We start from the raw sequence: 22656 nt of genomic DNA on the forward strand, positions 1-22656 counted from the left end.
ATTATATAATTTTAATATATATTTTTTCATTTTAAACGTATATTTTCATCTTTTTGAAATTTCAGGGATTATTTAGAAGTGTTCACAGGACTAATGTGATTAAAATAATTTCATATTTTACTTCTGTAAACTTAAGAGGAATATTAAAACGTAATTAATCATCGTGTCTGTTTAGCTCAGTTGACTAACACGTGTTGTTATAAAATCCTATAAATGCAACTTTGCAGGTTCAAAAAGGTAAATTATTACAAATTAAAAAAAAAATACATATTAGATATGGATGCAATGCACAAATTACGACGTAGTAGATAGAGAAAAGAGAAGGAGATGGAGTGTATGTATATTTAAGAAATGGTAATAAAGAAGTAGAGGTAGTAACATCTAGTAACTAATATACTGTATTAACTTCTTGAGTAATAGTTGAATGGAAAAGTATACGTGTGCACCCGGGTGTTAGGAAAATACTAATGAACTGTGAGATAAAGTTCAAACTGTGAGGTAAAGTCTTTATCTCACTGGTGGATTAAAGTAATCTTGAATAGAAGCCTACTTTACAAACGCGAAAGTATTTAGTAAAAGCATGTTTTTCGTTATGGTCATGGATAAAAGCTTTTAACGTGAATTAAAATCAAGAAATCAGACTCTCAAATACTCCCATTTTTGAAACCTGCTTCGCAATATGTGTACTATATTGCTAATAATAACTATGTGATTAGAATAATGAATGTAAATTCCTCTGCTTGCACTATATACTCACTAATATAATATCGTTGGTTTACAAGCAACACACGTTAAGTCAAAAAATAATACTTCTGAGAAAAAAGACGTATATAATGTAAATAATGTATATGTATGAACTTAGAATTGGAAAACGAAATACACTTAAACAGAAAGAAGTTCCTACAAATAATATTTTCAAGATTCAGTTTTGTCACAAGAAAAATACCCCTTTCTCAGAAGTAGTAATTCTGACTTAATATGTTTTCCTTGTAAGCCGACGATATACAGTTCACCTCTGCATGTTTTCATAGCATGGTAAGATAGTTGCAGCAGAGAAGAAACACTACTGCCCTTTCCTCAAACTGGCTTTAAGTTATCGCATTGCAAGAGTCTTGTAATGCCGATCTATCTCCCCAAGCATCTTTGAACCTGTCCCGCTGCCGTGTGGTCGGTACTCACCATCCACCGTGTTGCTTGCATACAATGGGTAGCTTCCATCATTATAGGCCGCGTTGTATGGAGCTTTCTTCTTCTTTTTCTTTGGATTTTTCTTCGCACATAGCAAAGTTCCAGCTTTCTTTGATTTTTCTTTCGTCGTCTTATCTCCGGCTATTGTCTGCTTCATCGATTCACGCCTGTAAAGTCAAATATAAGGAAAGTCAATGTGCATTGTATCATCACAGAAAACACAACATGTCAAGAACAGTGTGGGCTTTCAATAAAATAATAAAATAATAATAATAATAGTTGACTCTAAGGCAGCTATCTGCAATTGCAAAATACCTGGAACTTCCAGTCAACAATGATGTATTGCAACGCAGAAAGATCATCAAGCGATATTAATAACCTGGGCAAAAGAGTGTCGCTACAATGGATACCGTCTTACTGCAGCATTGCAGGGAATGAAATGGCAGATTCACTGGCTAAGAAGGGAATGCATATTTTCCAAACTTTTCCCTGCATAATCCCATACATAGTTGGCAAAGGAATGTTCAACCTGACAACTAGAAAATCACTATAATCTATCAGTATATCTAGTAATAGGGGGAAAATGATTAGAAGTGCCATTTTTACAAATGCCGGTAACTCTTTCATTCAGGTTTTTGGATCGACAGGTTTTGCTTTCGTGACATTATCTCGTTTCTGTGGAAGATTGACTGGTAAACTACGATTATTCAAGATAATTTGCATAACAGAAAATTGTGCATAAGCAATTGGAACATCTGATAAACTTGTGTTGACTTGTTTGTTCACCCTTGAATACATTCTTAAGACATGTATAATAACTAGCACTCGAGAATGTGATTCATTTGTTTTTACTATTGCTACAATCAAGGGCTCGTATTGTGCTGATCAGTTTTCCTTCCAAGACTGCCTCGTTTCGAGCAGTACCATACAGATGGTTTGAAGATGAGAATTTAAAGCAGGCATGACAAACTCAAAATCCAAACTGAGCCAAATAATCTGGTTGTAAATTGTGTGGGTTGCAAGAAAAAGAAATTGTCATATTATGTAAACTGTAATGTACTAGCAATACTTATTTATAGAAATACATATTGTTTGCTAGTAAGAAGAAACAATAACACAGATTATTGTTTTCTTCCCAATAGCTGACATCTTATTTCTGTCACCAACTGACTTAACCTCAACACTGTACGCCATTTTCACGTTTAATTTATGAACACTCTGAATGGAGTATTATGGATTTATTAATTTGTCCTACAGAATAATCTCTGTAATGTTGACAATTAATATTTGAGGAGACCCGGGTTCGATCCCCAGCACCAGAGCGAATTTTTCTCCTCAAATATTAATTGTCAACATTACAGAGATTATTCTGTAGGACAAATTAATAAATCCATAATATTCTCACAGCTAGCAGTGCATCATAACTGCAGAATCCCGGCCAAATAAGTCACTCAACTGAATGCGCTCCTAGTAAAATGGCAGTTGACACTAGACATATACGTCAACATATATGCCTAACTTGGAGTCAGGAATTCCTCAAGGATCAATATTAGATCCCCTACTTTTTCTAGTGTTTATAAATGATCTTTCCCCCCTTATAAAAGATGTAGGTCATCCCATATTATTTGCAGATGACACAAGTATAGTAATTACAGCCAATAACTCCAACACATTCCAATCTTCAACAGAGGAAATTCTCTTCAAAATATGTGACTGGTTCTCAGTCAATAAATTAGTATTAAATTGTAACAAAACTAACATAATTCAATTTAAATCCTGTCCAAATTCAACGTCGCAAATTTCTAGCGCAATAATTAACAATAGATCCCTATTAGAAACAACAACAACCAAATTTGTTGGCTTAAAAATCGATAATGTGTTAAATTGGAAAAATCATATTAAAGAAATTACCCCCAAACTAAATTCAGCTTGTTTTGCTATTAGATCTATGCAAAAGATAGTAAATATCAATACCTTAAAAATAATATACTTTGCATACTTCCACTCGGTAATGAGTTTCGGAATAATATTCTGGGGAAATTCCACAGATAGTAACAATATATTTCTATTACAAAAAAGAGTAATTAGAATAATAGTAGGTGCGAAATCTAGGGAGTCGTGTAAGACTATTTTCAAAAAACTACAAATAATGCCCATGGCTTGTCAGTATATCTTTTCATTAATAATCTTCCTCATATGTAATCGTGAAAACTTTGTAACTAATTCAACAGTTCATAGCATAAATACACGTCAAAAAATGACTTTCATACTCCATCGGCAAGTCTATCGTGCTATCAAAAAGGAATGCGTTATATGGCAGTAAAAATTTTTAATAGCCTCCCTATCGATATAAAAAATGAAACTCAAAACATAAAATTATTTAGGGCCAAATTAAAGAAGTACCTAATTTCTCATGCCTTCTATTCTGTAGGTGAATTCATGACATTCAATAACACTTCATGAAATTGATACTAAAACTATGTGTTGTACTAGTAGACTATATTGTAAATCTCGTCTGTATATATTTCATCTAGACTGTGACTATAAATTAAGATTTTATAATAGTATTAAGTTTTTTGACTTGTTCCATATTCTAGCTGTGAAGCAATGTATTGAATACCATGGAATGTTAATAAATACAATACAATACAATACAAAGAGCTCTTATGGTGCCCATCAGTTTTTCTTCCAAGATTGCCTCATTTTGAGCAGTACCATACAGATGGTTTCAAGATGAGAATTTAAAGCAGGCATGACAAACTCAAAATCCCAACTGGGCCAAATAATATGGGTGTAAATCGTGTAAATCATGTGGGTCGCAAGAAAAAGAAATTATATTATGTAATCTGTAATATATTAGCAATATTTATTTATAGAAACACATTTTGTTTGCTAGTAAGAAGAAACAACAATGATACAGATAATTGTTTTCTTCTCAATATCTGACATCTCATTTATCACTAACTGACTTAACCTCAACACTGTACGGCATTTTCTCGTTTAATTTACGAACACTCTGAATGGGGGCCATATCCTATTAGTTTCCCCATAACAAGATAGAGAGCCATCGGCGTAGCTCGGTCGGTTAAGCCGCTTGCTTGCCGATCTGGAGTTGCGCTCGGGCGCAGGTTCGATTCCCGCTTGGGCTGATTACCTGGTTGGGTTTTCTCCGAGATTTTCCCCAACCATAAGGCAAATGTGAGGTAATCTATGGCGAATCCTCAGCCTCATCCGTCAAATATCATGTCACTATCACCAATTCCAACGACGCTAAATAACCTCGTAGTTGATACAGCATCGTTAAATAACCAAGTAAAATAAAACAAGATAGAGCCGCATAGATGAGTCAGGGGCCGCAAGTTTGACATGTCTGATTTAAAGAATCAAAGTAAATTGAAATAAAATCTACGATTTTGAAAACTAACATACAGTAAAATTCCTCGTATCTGGCACCCAAATAACCGGCAATATCAAAACAACGGCACTTTTGGCTATGCGAAAAAAAATAAAAATAGTCATTCATGCAAAAGGGAAGAGTCGAACGAAGATGTGGGTGGTTTTCATAGATCGCACATGCTGCATATCGTGTTTATTCTTTACATTATTCACACGTGAAAACATAAGCAAAAAAACCCCGTTATGTCCCTGATTATATCGGGTACCATCGGTAAGCTGTCACTTGGACCTTGCAAACAATGCGCAGAGATGATATCTTTACATTTACCACTTGAACTCGCCCGTTTCGAAGGGGTGTTGGACGAGTCTAAATAGATAAGTGTGAAATTCTCTGTTCCTACAGCACTCAAAAATTTCATTCGAGTGATAGATAGTAACATGGCTATTACCGCTAAGCGCTGCTGTTGCACAATTGATTCCACGAAATGCAAGCGAAATGTTTTTACGCTCAAATCATCGAGCACTACTTCATAGTCTTTATAGTTGCGACGTTGGCTACACTGCTCTTCAGGTCACATGACTCACATGACCGCCATTTAAAATTGTCATAAGGCTACGAAAACTTTTAGTATTTTTTTACGCTATTATGTATTACTGTATTACAATAATTATGAACTGATTAATGTACATTACCGTATTCAGTACTAAAAATAAATATTGTACGTATTTTAACACTTTATTTTTAAATATCTATATGAATATTACTAAATTTCAACATGGAAAAAAAAAAAAATTTGTGCAGTACAGTGCGTCTTTACATAACCTATAAAAGTATTTCCCAATTATCCGGCACTGGCTTTGACCCACAGTTGCTGGATACGAGGAATTCTACTGTAATAAAAAGTGTGGTGAACACAAAGTTGAATGTTATTCGACATAATATTATTAACTAGGTTTTATAAAACTAAGGTAAGTAAATTTACCAACATTGGTAAAAACGAATCTTGAGGTATAGGTAACTCGTTATCTCGTGAAACCAAATGTTCGTGTGCGCGTGGTGGGAGTAAGCGAGCTAGCTGCTTACAAGTAGGAACATAGGGAGGGAGGGGGAGAGAGAGAGAGAGAGAGAAGCTTCTCAGTCCATTTTCTTCCTTCCCCTGACACGCAGAAAGGTTTCAACGAGATAATGAATAGCCTATACAAAGTAAAAGACCTATACTGTAACATCTTCAACAGAGCTTTCACACTTGCACAGACTACAGTATGAAAACTGCATTTCTTTCGCAGGGTACTCACTGGTGCTGGAAGGAGCGGCTGGGTATGAGTCCGGCCAGCGTCTGGTCCTCCTCGCCCTCGCGGTACGCCTGCCACCAGTTTGGGTCCTCCTGGCTGATTACGTGCAGGACGTCGCCCTTCTGAAAGCTGATGCCCAGCTCGCGGCACGGGATGTACAGGTCCTCCTCGGGGTCGTAGTCGAAGTGCGCCTTCATGTGCATCAGCGTGTCCCTGGCCGGGGGTGGTGGGGGGCGTGACGTGCTCTCGGGCACGATGAGGAATGTGAGCGTGCCGGTCATGCCCGACAGAATGTCACACACGTCGTTCACAGACTTGCCCCGCATCTCGATGCCGTTCACCTCCAGCACCTCGTCGCCCTCGTGCAGGAGGCCGCTCTTCTCGGCTGCCCCTCCACGCACTATCCGTCCAATTATCACTGCGTCACCCTCATTCCGAACGGTCGCGCCCTGCAAGTACAACACACATTACTCAGTTATTTTGTCTGCCGTTCTCACAATTTTTTTTTTTTTAAGAGGGAACCCAAGAGATGGAGCTTAATCTGAGACGATTCTAAACGGCGTCGGGATTGTATCCGGCGTGGCTTAGTGGATAAAGCATCAGCACGTAGAGCTGAAAACCCGGGTTCAAATCCCGGCGCCAGAGAGAATTTTTCTCCGCTCCATCACTCTTTCATCAAGTGATGACGCAGAATATCTGCATGGAAATATCATATGTACTTCGGTACATCAAAATATAATGATATGCGTAATAAATCACTTTGTGATTTAAGACGGCGCCCATACCGTCGGATCCCGGCCAATCAGTCACTCATCTGAGTGCACCTCAACACATGTATGGACTTCGGTCCTGCGTTCATAGACATCTATGACGTAGTGTAGAGGGCGGCCACTAGAGGGAACCCAAGAGATGGAGCTTAATCTGAAACGATTCTAAACGGCGTCGGGATTGTATCCGGCGTGGCTTAGTGGATAAAGCATCAGCACGTAGAGCTGAAAACCCGGGTTCAAATCCCGGCGCCGGAGAGAGTTTTTCTCCGCTCCATCACTCTTTCATCATGTGATGACGCAGAATATCTGCATGGAAATATCATATGTACTTCGGTACATCAAAATAAAAAAAAAATATATATATATATATATAAATGATATGCGTAATAAATCACTTTGTGATTTAAGACGGCGCCCATACCGTCGGATCCCGGCCAATCAGTCACTCATCTGAGTGCACCTCAACACATGTATGGACTTCGGTCCTGCGTTCATAGACATCTATGACGTAGTGCAGAGGGCGGCCACTAGAGGGAACCCAAGAGATGGAGCTTAATCTGAAACGATTCTAAACGGCGTCGGGATTGTATCCGGTGTGGCTTAGTGGATAAAGCATCAGCACGTAGAGCTGAAAACCCGGGTTCAAATCCCGGCGCCGGAGAGAATTTTTCTCCGCTCCATCACTCTTTCATCATGTGATGACGCAGAATATCTGCATGGAAATATCATATGTACTTCGGTACATCAAAATAAAAAAATGTATATATATATATATATATATATATATATATATATATATATATAAATGATATGCGTAATAAATCACTTTGTGATTTAAGACGGCGCCCATACCGTCGGATCCCGGCCAATCAGTCACTCATCTGAGTGCACCTCAACACATGTATGGACTTCGGTCCTGCGTTCATAGACATCTATGACGTAGTGCAGAGGGCGGCCACTAGAGGGAACCCAAGAGATGGAGCTTAATCTGAGACGATTCTAAACGGAGTCGGGATTGTATCCAGCGTGGCTTAGTGGATAAAGCATCAGCACGTAGAGCTGAAAACCCGGGTTCAAATCCCGGCTCCGGAGAGAATTTTTCTCCGCTCCATCACTCTTTCATCATTCTCACAATGCATGTTAACTTGAGTTTAACTTGACTGGTGGTCCTCTACCATTTAAATTGCAGTTCAAAGATCAACAGTGCAGGATGGCAGTTTCTGCTATACACATGGATGTTTTTCAAGAACTTAGTTAGTTAGTTAGTTAGTTAGTTAGTTAGTTAGTTAGTGGGGTTAAAAAGTGCGCGTCAGCTGCTATGGTGGCTATTTGCGCCCTTATCTAAAATTCTTAACAAAGCAAATAGTACATTATGCAACGAGCCTATAATGGTAGTAATTAAGACGCAAGTATGTTTGTTTATGAAACGAGCACAAGCGAGTTTCATAATTTTCATACGAGCGTCTTAATTACCATTATAGGCAAGTTTCATACGACTTTTTATGCTCGACCATATTTCTAACTTGAAATTATTCAAAAGTAGGTCATGTTATGGTTATGTGAGTAGCGAACTGACCTGAATTGTGAGATGTGCGCAGACGCGATAGTATTGATTTTTTCCGAGGCCGAATGTCATTGATATAATGTAGAGAATAAGATGAACATTAGTCTTGATATAATTGAAAAACGAGATGACAAATTGAATTTATTTGAATATTATTTACAATTAACGCTATATTATAGTAACAGAACATAACCTTCTGCGACAGTATTGGATTTCCAGTCTCCGTGACTTTTCGCTAATTGTCTTTCGATTGCATATCCGAGAATAATCGATACATGCGGTTTTATAATGGTACAAAGGTGATTTGTCATTGGCTGAACACCTGAACTTTAATGAATAGGTGTACTTTAATGAGGTGCATTAAAGGGCTACTACCAGGAGTATAATTACTACATTTCGGCTTAGTCGAGCATAAAAACATATACAGTACAATAAGCTGAATGCTAAGACGAACTAAAAGCATTGTCACGGTAAAAATGAGATACACAAATGCAGTTTCAACAAGGTGAGGCATAAAAATCATACACGTGAGCAGTTCTCAGACCCTAGAGAGTATTTAAAAAGAAACAATAAAATAATAAAATGAATACCACAAGAAATAAATTATCTGACGCATTTCAAAACAATAAAATTTTTATGCTAGACCATGCCGAAATGTAGTAATTATACACCTGGTAGCAGACCTTTAATGCATGTCATTAAAGTACACCTATTCATTAAAGTTCAGGTTTTCGATTATTCTCGGATATGCAATCGAAAGACAACTAGGGAAACGTCTCGGAAGCTGGAAATCCAATACTGTCGCAGAAGGTTATGTTCTGTTACTATAATAATTAGCGTTAATTGTAAATAATATTCAAATAAATTCAATTTGTCATCTCGTTTTTCAATTCTAAATCAATTTCCAGGTTATATCAAGACTAATGGTCTCTAGGTTATATAAAGGTCAATGATATTCGTGCCTCGGAAAAAATCAATACTTTCGCGTCTGCGCACATCTCACAATTCAGGTCAGTTCCGTTCGTGACTTACATAACCATAACATGAAAACTTACGAATAATTTCAAGTTAGAAATATGGTCGAGCATAAAAAGTCGTATGAAACTTGCCTATAATGGTAATTAAGACGCTCATATGAAAATTATGAAACTCGCTTGCGCTCGTTTCATAAACAAAGATACTTGCGTCTTAATTACTACCATTATATGCTCGTTGCATAATGTACTATTATAAAATATTCGGATGTAAAAGGTCCAAATGTCAAGTATGTTAAAAACAAATGTAACCTCTAGATGTAAAGGGTCCAGAAAATAAGTAAAACGGGTCAATAAGAAACTAAATCACCCTGTCAAGTCCTGTTTTCAATATAAATTTCAGAACTGCATTTGCACAATTAAAATCCATTTCCAAGAACATCACGTAAAGTTGGCCGAATTGCATATTGCTGAGGTCATGGTCATATTTCATGCAATGCAATAAAATATGTTCGACCATAATAATTGGTACATAGCATATCTCACACTCCAGCTGAGGCTCGCCACGTAGGAGATGGCCATGTGCCAATTCGACAGTGGCCAATCCTCAACCGGGTGAATAAAACTTTTTTGTGTTGTGACGCTCTTGTGGACAAATTCCAAACTCGAACACTATTCTTTATACTTTGTATTTTGTTTTCCTCTTGTGCAGACCATTCTCCTTCTCATTGCCACTTTATTCTATATTTCAGGTAATTTTGAATATCTTGCCACCTCTTGCGCCAATACAACTCAGATCCATTCATAGCACCATCTCTTGCAGCAGCATCCGCTGCCTTGTCAAGAACTTATGAATGACGATGAGGAAGTGATCAGCATTCCTGAACGACCACGGCAGCCAAGAATTTTTCGAAAGAGTGCACCACTTTGAAATATGAAACGAACACGTGTTTTTTAAATAGATTCAGGCTTTCGAAACAATACAGTCCTAACCTTGTTCCGAAAAATTGAAACTTTGATATAGCCAGTGCTTTTTTTCTGGAAAAAAGTTTGGTTAAACTGGGATTCCGCCCATTTTGGAATAGATACCGACGCATTAGGTTAGGTTAGGTTAGTTTAGGCTTTTATTATCCCGTCAAGATGAAGGTGAAAGCGTTTGAGTATGATTTTTTTGTTTTCTATGTTGGCAGTTCAAGTACGTCGGTGTCTATTCCAGTGGCGGTTCCTCGGGGGAGGGAAGGGAGGAACGTCCTCCTCACATTTTCTTCTTTTGAAAGTAAATATCAAATAAAATATGTGCCTTGAAATTCGAGGAAGATTCGATAATTTTTAAGTTCACAGCTATAAGAAAAACTCGGTTGATCGAGTTTTAAACGACGCGCGCTCATGTGCTGTAGAAAACTGTGAGAAAGATGCGAGATTGTCTGTGTAGAGGAAAGGCACTCCATTCCTCCTCTACTGCAGTTAACACACATAGACAACAGCGCACTAGCGGCCAGAGAAAGAAGCAGAGTTTTAAAGCAAGTAAATGAACGGAGAGGGAGGAGATCCTCCTCTGAATCAGCGCATGGGCGGGAAATAGAAACCGACTGGTCGTGCAGCAAGCTCGCTACCGCTGCTATCTAACGATGCTGCATTCAACCGGACTATAACACATCTAGGAGGAGACACAACAAAAACAGTTTTAACGCAACGCTATGAAAGACACCATGTAAACTTTTTTTTTTTTAAATTATAAATCAAAAATATTATTCATTGCACTTTATATAGGCTACTATTCATGGTTTGAAACTTTCGTGGATATTTGAAAGTTAAAGTCGGGTTTATGTAAAACAAAGAGGAAGTAGTTTTACGTAGTTGACCCCTGAAATTCACTTCTATTCATTGTTTACTAGACAGGGCAACAGCCAAGTTGTCAGTTTTGTACAAATATATTTGAAACTGAAAGTAGGTACTCCAAACTACATCATTTTTAACATAAAAAATTAATCGGCCACCGGCAGCTTTGAACAATAATGATAGTATGACTTTACAAGAACTGACATTCTTCAAAAGCATGTGATACTGAACTTGTAAAATGTACATGTGGCAACACAGACCACGTGGGTGGGTGCAGTGTTCTCGCTTTCCTCAGATTATTTCCCATTTCCATTTCCGTAAAACGGTTCCGGTTACGAGTTAGTAGCTAGTCTCTTCCAACACGTGTGATGCTGTAGTGTGCTCGAAAAATGCTGCGAGGTTGTGAATTTCCTTGTAATTGTTAATTTGTGCAATTATTCAACAATGAATGGAAGTGAAATCATAATATATTTTGGACAATTTAGGAAACTCAGTTTACAAGAACATATTATTGCTATACAGAAGGGAAGGCCAACCCCAACACAACCAGGTCTCACATGTATGCATGTAGGCTAATTTGTAGCATGTTTCATTCAAGAAGGTGTCATTTAGTGCTGTTAATTTCTTTCCTCCTCTTAAGAAATATGCAGGAGCCGCCACTGGTCTATTCCAAAATCGGCGGAATCCACTCAACGCTCGTTTCACCAAAAGTTTACCGGAACTCTATCACTCGATCACATTACACAACAAAAACAGAGGCTTAAAAATATTAGGCCTACATACCTTATATTACAAAAAGTTCCAAACGGACCTCATCGATTTTAAGCATAACGGAAATTTTGCGAGTTCGAGCTATTGTTTCAGGATCAATAACGGAAGATGGCAGCACTAGATTGCATGAGTTACTTTTGCAGCGAAGATAATAATGAGAAAATGTAAACTCTTGGACTCGGCAGTGGCGGCAATTTTAATTTTCAATTTCGCTTATAAAATATATCTCGTTGGAATTTGTAATGGCAAAAAGTTTACCGGAACGTATTCCGGACCGTTCCGGTTGAAAAAAAGTGCTGGATATAGCAATAAAAAGGTGAGAAAATTGCAAAATTATTTGTGTTTTAAGCTTTCAATTAAAAAATTATTTGAAAAGATACACGATTTCCTTTTTATTTCAGGAGTCATTCCGTTGGACTCTGCATTAATTTCTTTTGGCAGCAGGTATACTAAAAACGATGGGACAGGTCTGTACTGTATGTGGCACAAGTGGTAACTTCCAGTGGCGAAGCTAAGGTGTAAATACTGGGTAGGCCGAAAAAATCGTTTCACAGAGCACACATTTATCAGCTTTTCTATCAAAATTTTTTGTGACACAGACCACACAAGAAGATGATGACCATTTTCACTCACAAACAAAATACAAGTATAACAATGTAAGTCCATAAAAAACTGGTTTCATTTTTCACAACAAATACATGATATAAGTAAAGTAACTTCGAATTTTTGCATTTTCAGATTATATTCAAAAGCTAACTGAAATTTAATATAGCTGCCTATTTATTAGAATTGTTTAATTATCTACATTATACAAGCAATTAAAGAGTATATCATACAGTAGCGGCCCGCGGTTACAAAGCTTGGCAGTTCTGCATGAAAACTAGTGTATTTAGCAAACACATGCTGTTCATTGCATCTAAATCGGATAACGTGTGTAATTACAGCGCCTTCTCGAAGTTGATTGTGCACCCGAAATTGTACTCCAACAATCCGTGCGCTACACCTCTCCCACCTGATACAACTAGTCACGTCGTGGAGATGTGCCCCACATGCTTTTCTAGTTTTTTAAGTCAAATTAATTACATGCTTCACGCTAGTGTTTGTTCATGCATTTTCTCCTCTAAACAGAATACACGGGTGGGGGAGAAAGCATTTTCATGAGCGCAGCAAAAAACCAATCGTTTCCATTACACATTTCGGTATTAAAATGACTAGTAGGCTACATGATTTCCTCGACTTTTTCCAGAAATTTCAATATTTAAATTTTGTGTAAATTTCTTAAGTTAACATGCAATTTCTCTTTTAATTTCGAAAAGGGTCGGTCGATTAGGTTTTCATTTAATTCATTTTAATATAAAATATTTCCTTAGACACACTGGCTAATCACATCACACCACCCACAGTACTATAACACACTGGAACTGTAATGATATACAGTAATCCAGAAGCCTATGTGTTCTAACGCAGGTCATAAAGAGATGAGGGTGTTGACGGTTCTTTTGTATATTCGGAGAGAGCTGCTTCGGTTGCAGCTCTAATGCAGTCTTATGGGACGGTGAAGAAAACCAGTTTTCTGCTGCCGACTACCCTACGTTGAGCTTCAGGAACTGCAGATCACAGTTCCGAAAAGTACACTACAGCTAAAATTCTCGAGCAGTTAAAGGCTCCTACAGACAGTAAAATCTCCAATTGAAGGAGAATGAATTGGAAAAATAAATGAAACAATGAACTAGATTACATAAAAGCACCATTTTTTATTTTTTCAGGCCCATTTAAATGGCGGTTCTGCAGCTCTGCAGTTCTTATTGCAGAGCCACCCCTGATATCATAATTACGAGTTCAAATTATACAAAACATTTTGGGGCCCCAAAGTGAAATATGAGCTCCAAGGGGTTCGTGACACTCAAAAGGTTGGTAACCACTGTATAACTGGTTGTCAACCAAGGAACTGACGCACAAAAAGCCAACTCCCCAGCTCATATTCAGTGAAGGCCGTACATACCAGTGGCTCGTTGCTCTTCTCTATCTTGATAATCTTGATGTTGTCTTCACCAACAAAGTGCTCCGACGTGTCATCCTCGCACGATGGTGTGCCGGCAGCCACCAGCAGAGGAGACTTGATGGCGATGTCTTGAGTAGCAATTGCATCGTGTGCGTACAGCAGGCCCTCAAACTCATAGCGGGTGAGGAGGTCAGCCAGTTCTGCAGCATCGGGCAGTGAGCAGGGCTGCAATGTCTCCAGGCACTACGAAAAAATGCATACAACTTAAGTATACTTCAACTTTCCTGTGTTTTAATTTTCAGAGATTCAAAAACTGATGCAGTAGAACCTTTGATTACGAGTAATTTGTTTGAGAGCGTTTTGCAAAACGAGTGTACAATGAGGAAACATTTTTGTTTGACTATTACACTTTTACTACGTCACACTACCTTTGACCAATAAAACGGTACGAAAGGACGTCTTTCAACCAATCAGGGGCGATTTCTCAGGGCATGCTATGCTTGCTGCGCAAGCCCAATATTTTCGTAGAATGTGTATTTCTCAAAATGGGATTACGTACATTAAAATTTATTTTGATTTTTTTAATACTGTACAGGCGCAATACCATCCGCAGGTTGCACACCGCAAGTATCGCAATGCTTGCTCGTTTCTCGGAGCTACAGGAAAGACGTAGAAACAGCGAGAATATGATGCGCGCGCAAGTGCCTTCCTCCTTGGTCCGTCCTAGGCGCACATGCTTCTGTTATGTGTTGTTTGAAGCTCTGGTCCGAGAGCTACACCAACGACTATTTAACGTTACACAGACCAGTATGACAGCGGGAATGTGCTGTGATTTGCGAGTGCAATGTAATTGTATGAGTGGAATGCATATGTTAGCTGCTGCATGTATTATTAATTCTTAAACATTAATTTGAAGCATTGCAATGAGTTCGGAATTGTGTGTTATTGAAACCTTATTATTAAATCCATTTTCCCGAAGGACTATTCAAGAGAAGACAGACATTACAGAGAATATGTGTGCTCGTTCAGTGCAGCTCAATACAACAATGTGCATTGGTTGGCAGGGTCGAAAAAAACTAAATAAACTGTTTTGTTGGCAATGTCGTTATACATATTATATCGAACTTCTACATCTGATAAGTGAATATGATCCATGACTCATAATGATTTCATAATTATAAAATAAATTATTTATGTGGGTCTGATTATTTTTATTAATTATGAATTATTATATCCTCCCATCTTCCCCTATGAATAAAAGAGCAAGCCCAACTTTCGCGACTAGCATTCGCTCCTGCAACCAATCATGGCTGCTAATCGCACAATTTTATTGCGTCCCTAGCATTTCTTTAATTTTATCGCGTCCCTAGCATTTGTTTCTTTGTTTGCCAACATTTCAAACTGGTCTGGCCGTCAAAAAACAGAAAATTACAAACCACTCCAGTCGATGCACAGCACTTTCAAATATGACTTGCATTGGCATTCAAGAACAAGAATTAATAAAGATCACTGGTCATATATGAAAAGCACCATTCGGAAATCCTGAATAAGTTGAGGGATACACCATGTACATCAACGAGTTCACTTCTTTTACGCACACATCCAATATAACATCAACTGAACCACCAACCACTAAAACATTCAAATTTGAAAATTGTACTTTCAATAATTGTTTCTTTTAAAATTATTCATGTTTATTTTTTATTTCATCATCCCTAATTAAAACTTTTCTAACACTTGTTTATATTATTTAGGTTATGTTTGTTATAGCTTCTGCTATATGATATTATGGATAGTCACGTATCAGAGATTGTTTAATACTAAGATTTATTGAAAATCATCTTTCAAGTGACGTTGATTACTGGGATCCGGATGATTGAAGTGGAATGCAAATGTTTTAATAAAAATGAAACTGAATCAACAAAGCCTTCTTGACTAGTAACCATCCACAGAGTTCAATGAAGATTCCATAGCCTCACCTTCACTCACTCCATTCTCCTATACCTGCTAACCAGAACCCTCTCTCTCACCCTGAAGCATTCAACATTTTAACAACAGCATTTTCCAAGAAATCTTCATTCCTTCACGTAGCCCATATTAACGCTCAGAGTTTGGTTGCACACTTTGACGAAATTCAATCCATATTCTCGAATCAGAATTTGCATGCTCTTCTCATCTCTGAATCTTGGCTAAAGCCTACATTATCCTCAGCGACACTACACCTAGATGGTTATACGCTATTGAGAAATGATCGTTTAAATAAACAAGGGGGCGGCGTTGCTGCATATGTTAGATCAGATCTCAATCCCAGAATAATATACACATCTCCTGGCGAGTATGCCGGAAAACCTGAAATGCTATTTGTAGAAGTCTCGACAAGCTTTCAGAAATGTCTTATTTGTGTAATTTACCAACCCCCGAAGATTAACGATATTGCAGAGATCGAGAGATCGTTGTTGGAATTCATCACAGATTATGAACACGTCTTAATAATGGGTGATCTTAACACAAATTTGTTAGCCTCTGATTCGAACTACACTAGACATCTATTGACCATGTTCCAGGCTCTTGATCTAGCAGTCCTTCCCCTTGAACCCACCCACCATACCCAATCTTCCGAATCCCTATTAGACTTAATTATTACGAAGAATGCAGACAAAGTACAAAAACATGGACAATGTGCTGCTTCGGGAATTTCGTACCATGATATTATTTATCTAGTATATTCCTTGAAGTGTCCCAAGCCCACGCCTAAACTCATAAGGTACCGTGACTTGAAACGTGTTGATGAAACCCAACTACTTGAAGACGCAATGAAGATTCCCTGGGACTCAATATGGACCTTACATACTGTTGACGAGAAACTTGTTAAACTAAATGAATACATTATAAATTTATATGACAAGCATGCTCCTATCAAATCTAAACGCGTAAAAAGGACACCAGCACCATGGATGACTGCTGACATACGTAGTATGATTATGGACAGAAACGCTGCATACAAAACGTTTAAACATGACAAGACAGAAATCTCTTATAATTATTATAAACTCTTACGTAACAGAACTACTCAAGCCATTAGAAACGCAAAACTGAGACATTTTCATAACATCTTGAAGGGGGGAGCTGACCCTTCCAATCTGTGGAGAAACCTACGGACAATTGGTTTAGGAAATCCCAGGACTCAGGTAGACAGTGTGCCAGTTTCTCTTGACGAACTAAATGACCATTTTGCAACTGTACAGTCAATAACCTTGGATACGGTCGACAAACAGCAGACAGTTAACGAATTACAAATGACTCCAATTCCGGATAGAGAAATATTTTACTTCACTTATGTCACAGAAACTGAAGTAAGAGCGACAATAAAACGTATTACTTCTAAAGCTGAAGGTGTGGATAATATTAGTATAATATTATTGAAGAAAATATTGGACATAACACTGCCGACATTAACACATATATTCAACGCCTCACTCATAACTTCTACCTACCCGAACCTCTGGAAGAAAGCCTTCATCCGTCCGATCCCTAAAATCAAAACCCCATTATGTGCAAATGATTTCCGTCCAATTAGTATCCTACCTGCCCTATCAAAAGCTCTGGAACGTATTGTTCACAAACAACTAATGAACTATCTAACCGAACATGCCTTACTGGACGAATACCAATCCGGGTTCAGAAATGGACATAGTACGACTACAGCACTACTAAAAGTGAATGAGGATATACGTGAAGCCACGGATGAACGTAAATTAACATTACTGACATTACTTGACTTCAGTAAGGCATTTGATACAGTTGACACGGACCTTCTATTATGTAAATTAAGACTTCTGAATCTTTCTGAAAGTTCTGTTACTTGGTTTGAATCCTACCTTCGCGACCGTCAACAATGTGTCATTGCATGCGATTATTCTTCAAAATGGTGTGTCGTGAAATCTGGAATTCAACAAGGATCAGTTCTCGGACCTTTACTCTTCATGATCTATATTAATGACGTGACTAATATGATAAAACACTGCAAATACCATATGTATGCTGACGACTTGCACATTTATTTGCATTTCCACCCTGACGAGACTAGTGACGCAGTAAACAAAATAAACGAAGACTTGAATTCGATTTCACTGTGGGCACACAAATTTGGATTAAGGTTAAATCCAGAGAAATCGCAAGCAATCGTAATGGGGCATAATCGTCTACGAAGCACTCTTGATAGCAGTACTATACCACATATAATATTGAATGGGATTATTGTTAAATACAGTGAAACCGTTAAAAATCTTGGCATTTTTATGGATAGCAATCTAAATTGGAATACTCAAGTAACACACATTTGCAAAAAAATATTTTTTCAACTTCACTCCTTGTTTCATATGAAAGAATTTCTACCACTTAGTCTAAAAAAGAATCTTATTCAGACGCTTGTAATGCCCCATTTTGATTATTGCGATTCCTTGCTAACTAATGTAAGTTCACGCTTAGCTGAGAGACTACAACGTGTTCATAATGTGTGCATACGATTCATCTGCAATACTCGTAAATTTGACCATATAACACCTTCCCTCCAGTTACTTTCATGGGTGCGTCTGAAGGAACGAAGAACAATACATTCACTGTCTCTTCTGTTTAGAATCATGCATATCTGTTATCGCGCTTTCAATTTCTTACAACTCTTCGAAACCGACATCAAGCACTTCTTTCTATCCCTCATCATAGAACGTCTTTATACTCATCTTCCTATACTGTAGAAATACCTCGCCTCTGGAATTCGTTACCTAATGATGTCAGGGACTGCCGGACTTTATCACAATTCAAAATTAAATTGGAAAATTTTGTCTTAGTTAATGTTTTTTAGGTATTGCTAGAAGTATTGATTTGTGTTTTTTTTTTTCTTTTTAACCTAGATTAAAATTGCAAGTTTCTTGTTTATGTTAGTTAATTAGTTAGGATGGAATTAATTATGATACTTAATCACTCATTTAAAGTTTGTGTGACTGCAACCTGTATATTTTTGTGTGGCTTTACTTTGTTTATAATGTTTTTTTTCTCTCTCTTTATTTCTTGAGCAGCTTTACTTTGTATATTATAGTGTATTTATTTCTGTTTATTTATATTATTGTATTTGTATTCCTGGTGTTGTGGAAGAGAAGGCCTGATGGCCTTAACTACACCAGAATAAATAAATAAATAAATAAATAAATAAATAAATAAATAAATAAATAAATAAATAGCTGGCACAACTGATAACAAGAATACATAATCATAAAACACTACTGCCATCTAGCGTAATGTTGAGATGGTACAATAATGCATTTGAAGACAGTTGTATTTTCGTAAGCCAATTAATATTTTATTGTACTGGAGTACTTTGTTACTTCTAATCTTTATATACTTTCTTCTAATCGTGTAACAGCCAATTAAATCCCACTCAAGTTTTGATTTTCTCTAGATAAATCTGCTTGTGTTCCACTTGCAGATTTATCGATAAAATCAAAACCTCTAGTGAGATTACTGTTGATAAACGAGCGATGTCTTGCAATACGAGCAGCACGATTTGTAAGCAAGTTGCTTCACTTGCGAGCAACAGCAAGAGGCAATGTAGAGGATCTCGTCTGAGGAGGAAAGAGAGGACGAATTCCTCGCTTCAAATGAGATTAAAGAGGTGTGTAGAAAGTGGGAAGCAGTACAACATTTTGTTAAAATTCACCGCCCTGATAAGGTTGTAACATTGAATGCGATAAATCTGTTTAATGACAACGCAATGTCACATTTCCACAAAATTTTCAAAATGAAGCAAAAGCAGGTGTCATTGGATAGGTTCTTAGTCAAAGCAAAAGATTCCAGTCAGTCAAGCAGTCAGAAGTGATTCCGTTAGTGATAGTGAAAATGTTTTCTTTAAATGTTCAAGAAGTTTACTAAGCAGTAAAACAGGTGAAAGTCACAAAATACAGTAAAGTAATTTGTGTCACATTATTGTATTGAATTTTACCTAAATTATACTGTATTTTATATCAATAAAACGTTGTGAAACGAATTAATCTGAGATTGCATTGCCTTTTTATGGAGAAAGTCACTTTGATATGTGAGTGTATTGGATTAAGAACACGTTTTCGAAACGAATTATGCTTGTAATCCAAGGTTTTTACTGTAAATGCTATTAAGTATAATTATTTGCATTGCTGACTTAAGAGTTAAAGAGAATGACTATTTTGTTAAAATTATGAAACCTATTCTAAGCAATATTGTCATATGTAATTATTTTATTTTTCCATTAAACATGTTTTGTCTTAGCCAACTAATCTGTAATACATCTTGATTACACAACTTTTAACACTATATCACTTCAGAAAACGTATTGTATGTCTTTCATGTGTTAAATCTTTACATTACCTTGTTATCATGTTTCAGCCTGCTATCAGCCATCTTCAGAACTGGTTGTTGCTGGTCTTGGCGCCTTTTGTTTATGTTTCCTGTGGGTGTGTGTTTGTGTAGTGTAATGTGGAATCAAAGAGTGTGTGTTCTGAAATTGAGTTGTGTGTTGAGAATTTCATTTGGATGTGTTTTTGTGTGTCTGTATATTTCGTATTGTTCACATCCAAATGATATTCTCAACATAAACTCAATTTCAGAACACACACACTCTTTGACTCCACATTACACTACACAAACACACCTCCACAGGAAACACAAACAAAAGGCGCCAAGACCAGCAACAAGCAGTTCTGAAGATGGCCGATAGGCTAAAACATGTTAACGAGGTAATGTAAAAATTTAACACATGAAAGACACACAATACTTTTTCCGAAGTAATCTGTAATATTAGAAGTATAAAACGGAAAAATAAGTTACTATTGTACAGGTAATACTTAGAAAAAAAAGATAGGTACAGCAACAAACAATGTATAAATATGGATGACAGAACCTTTCACACTGAACAAAACAAGATGCAAGAGGAAAATTAATAATTTATACAGAATACAATAAAATTGATGTCTGGTACAGCATTACCAGTAATCATACCGATTTTAGCATGGTACTACAAAATAAATTCAATAGTATAAAATATACGAGTTGTTCATTTTCGAGGCTTTACCTGGTAAGTCTTTCGAACAAGATTTTACAGAAATCAGGAAAAATTAATTTATTTCCAAATTCACTTTTCTGTAATTTCTTTGTTTAGTTTATATGGTGATTTATTCCCATCTCATCTACATGTAGTGCTGAAATCATACTGTAGTGGTCTATTTTTAATTAAATACTTTAGGTTGGACTTCATGGTGTTTGGTTCTGTAACTGGGACATAACGGACTTTGGAACTGTTTTTGACTATTCAAGATGGCACACAAGAAGGAAGAATATATAAAGGCATTTTAGATACAAGCGAGTTAATTACTGATTTATTATTACTAAGAAATATCGACTAGTAACAATCTGTTACTGTAGTATATCACTATCAGTTTATCACAAGCCAAAAAAAAAAAAAAAAAATGCAGATGGAACATAAAATTTATACAAGCACTGTGAACCATGAGAAACAGACAGCAAAAGGTCCTTCTTTGTAAGCATTGTAGGAAGTGCTTACTGGTGTCAGTATCAATGGTGCCAACTGTATCACTGTAATTGACACAATGTACTATGTCCTACAATGACACTATTTAATCATTATGGTATGAAAAAATACCATAATTTCAGGTCTGCCAATAGCCCAATATGTTGTACAAGTGTCATTTCATAAATAATACACATGTTGGTAGAACTGTGGAGTGGATGCAGCAATACTAATGCAAATTACGTCAGCTGTAGTTGAAGGCTTGAGAAACAAGCAAGTGTGTTCATTTCGTTCATAGAATATTCTGTGTTTAGGCAACAAGAGTTAGAAATGGAGCCTACACGTGTCTCGAGTATGAGAGATGCATAGCCATTTCTGTTCTCGGTTCATTGTAGATAAAAAATTTTCTCGCTCACGTCCTCCATTTCCCGTTCTCATTCTTGTTGTTCTCGATGATTGCTTACAAATATGAATCATCATGAATTATTAAAGAAAATGAAAAGAATCGAGCATAAATTTGTACCAGGAGGAAGGAAAATCACAAGCAAATCATCAAATGGCAAGCTTGCAATTACCTGCCGCTGCAGATGGTACAGTATTTCTACTTATCAAATAAAAGAAGGGCACCACTGCTACTTACAGACCTGTTACTAAATCTACGTATTACTCTGTGAAAAGATTTATTAAATCTACATACTTAGACTTCAACAAACAAAATTTGATAACACAATCTCAAGGGAAAAAATGGAACTCTCTGCATCATAATCCACAGTTAATTCCCGAATTACCACGAAAATCGTCTGTAGCTGCATTTAGATTGGCAACAGGCCATGATTGTTTGGCCAAACACCTGCATAGAATTGGAATATACCAGTCCCCTAACTGCCCATTGTGTAACTCAAACCAAGCAATGGATTCGAAACACATCAAAATCTGTGCTTCATTGGTTGACCATGATAATTAAGGAGCGGATTCCTATGTAATTAAATACTTTTCTTGCGTGTGATAAAACACAATTAACAAAGTTAAAATTCCGAATGTCAAGTTTCAAGTCTAAAACCCGAATTTTATTTCACATAAAAACACATATTTTCACAAAAAAAATGTAAATACATATTTTCAGGAAATCTATTATAAACACATAAATCTTGGAGTTTTCTTACTTAAATAATTTTTTTACAACAACTTTTAAATATTTTAAAACTAAATCAATTATATCACTCAGAAGTACGTTATCTTTCTAAGAATTCTTGGTTACTTCGTGTTTCTATGGGCTGTGTGGTATATTCGTGATCCATTTTTGT

The 22656-nt window shown here is 36.8% G+C and overlaps 1 protein-coding gene across 4 annotated transcripts in view; it reads right to left on the bottom strand.

The window, feature by feature from the left end:
* Positions 1-22656, bottom strand: part of LOC138692244 (protein PALS1-like) — a 304119-nt gene that overhangs the window by 23652 nt on the left and 257811 nt on the right. For all 4 annotated transcript variants that reach the window (XM_069815383.1, XM_069815382.1, XM_069815384.1 and 1 more), the window contains 3 exons: positions 13798-14040; positions 5881-6326; positions 1180-1355 (listed from right to left, as the gene is read on the bottom strand). In XM_069815383.1, coding sequence (XP_069671484.1) covers positions 1180-1355; positions 5881-6326; positions 13798-14040 — 865 coding nt within the window. The remainder of the gene's footprint in view (positions 1-1179; positions 1356-5880; positions 6327-13797; positions 14041-22656) is intronic.

The sequence above is a fragment of the Periplaneta americana genome, chromosome 16 (assembly GCF_040183065.1).
Source record: "Periplaneta americana isolate PAMFEO1 chromosome 16, P.americana_PAMFEO1_priV1, whole genome shotgun sequence".
Taxonomy (NCBI): domain Eukaryota; kingdom Metazoa; phylum Arthropoda; class Insecta; order Blattodea; family Blattidae; genus Periplaneta; species Periplaneta americana.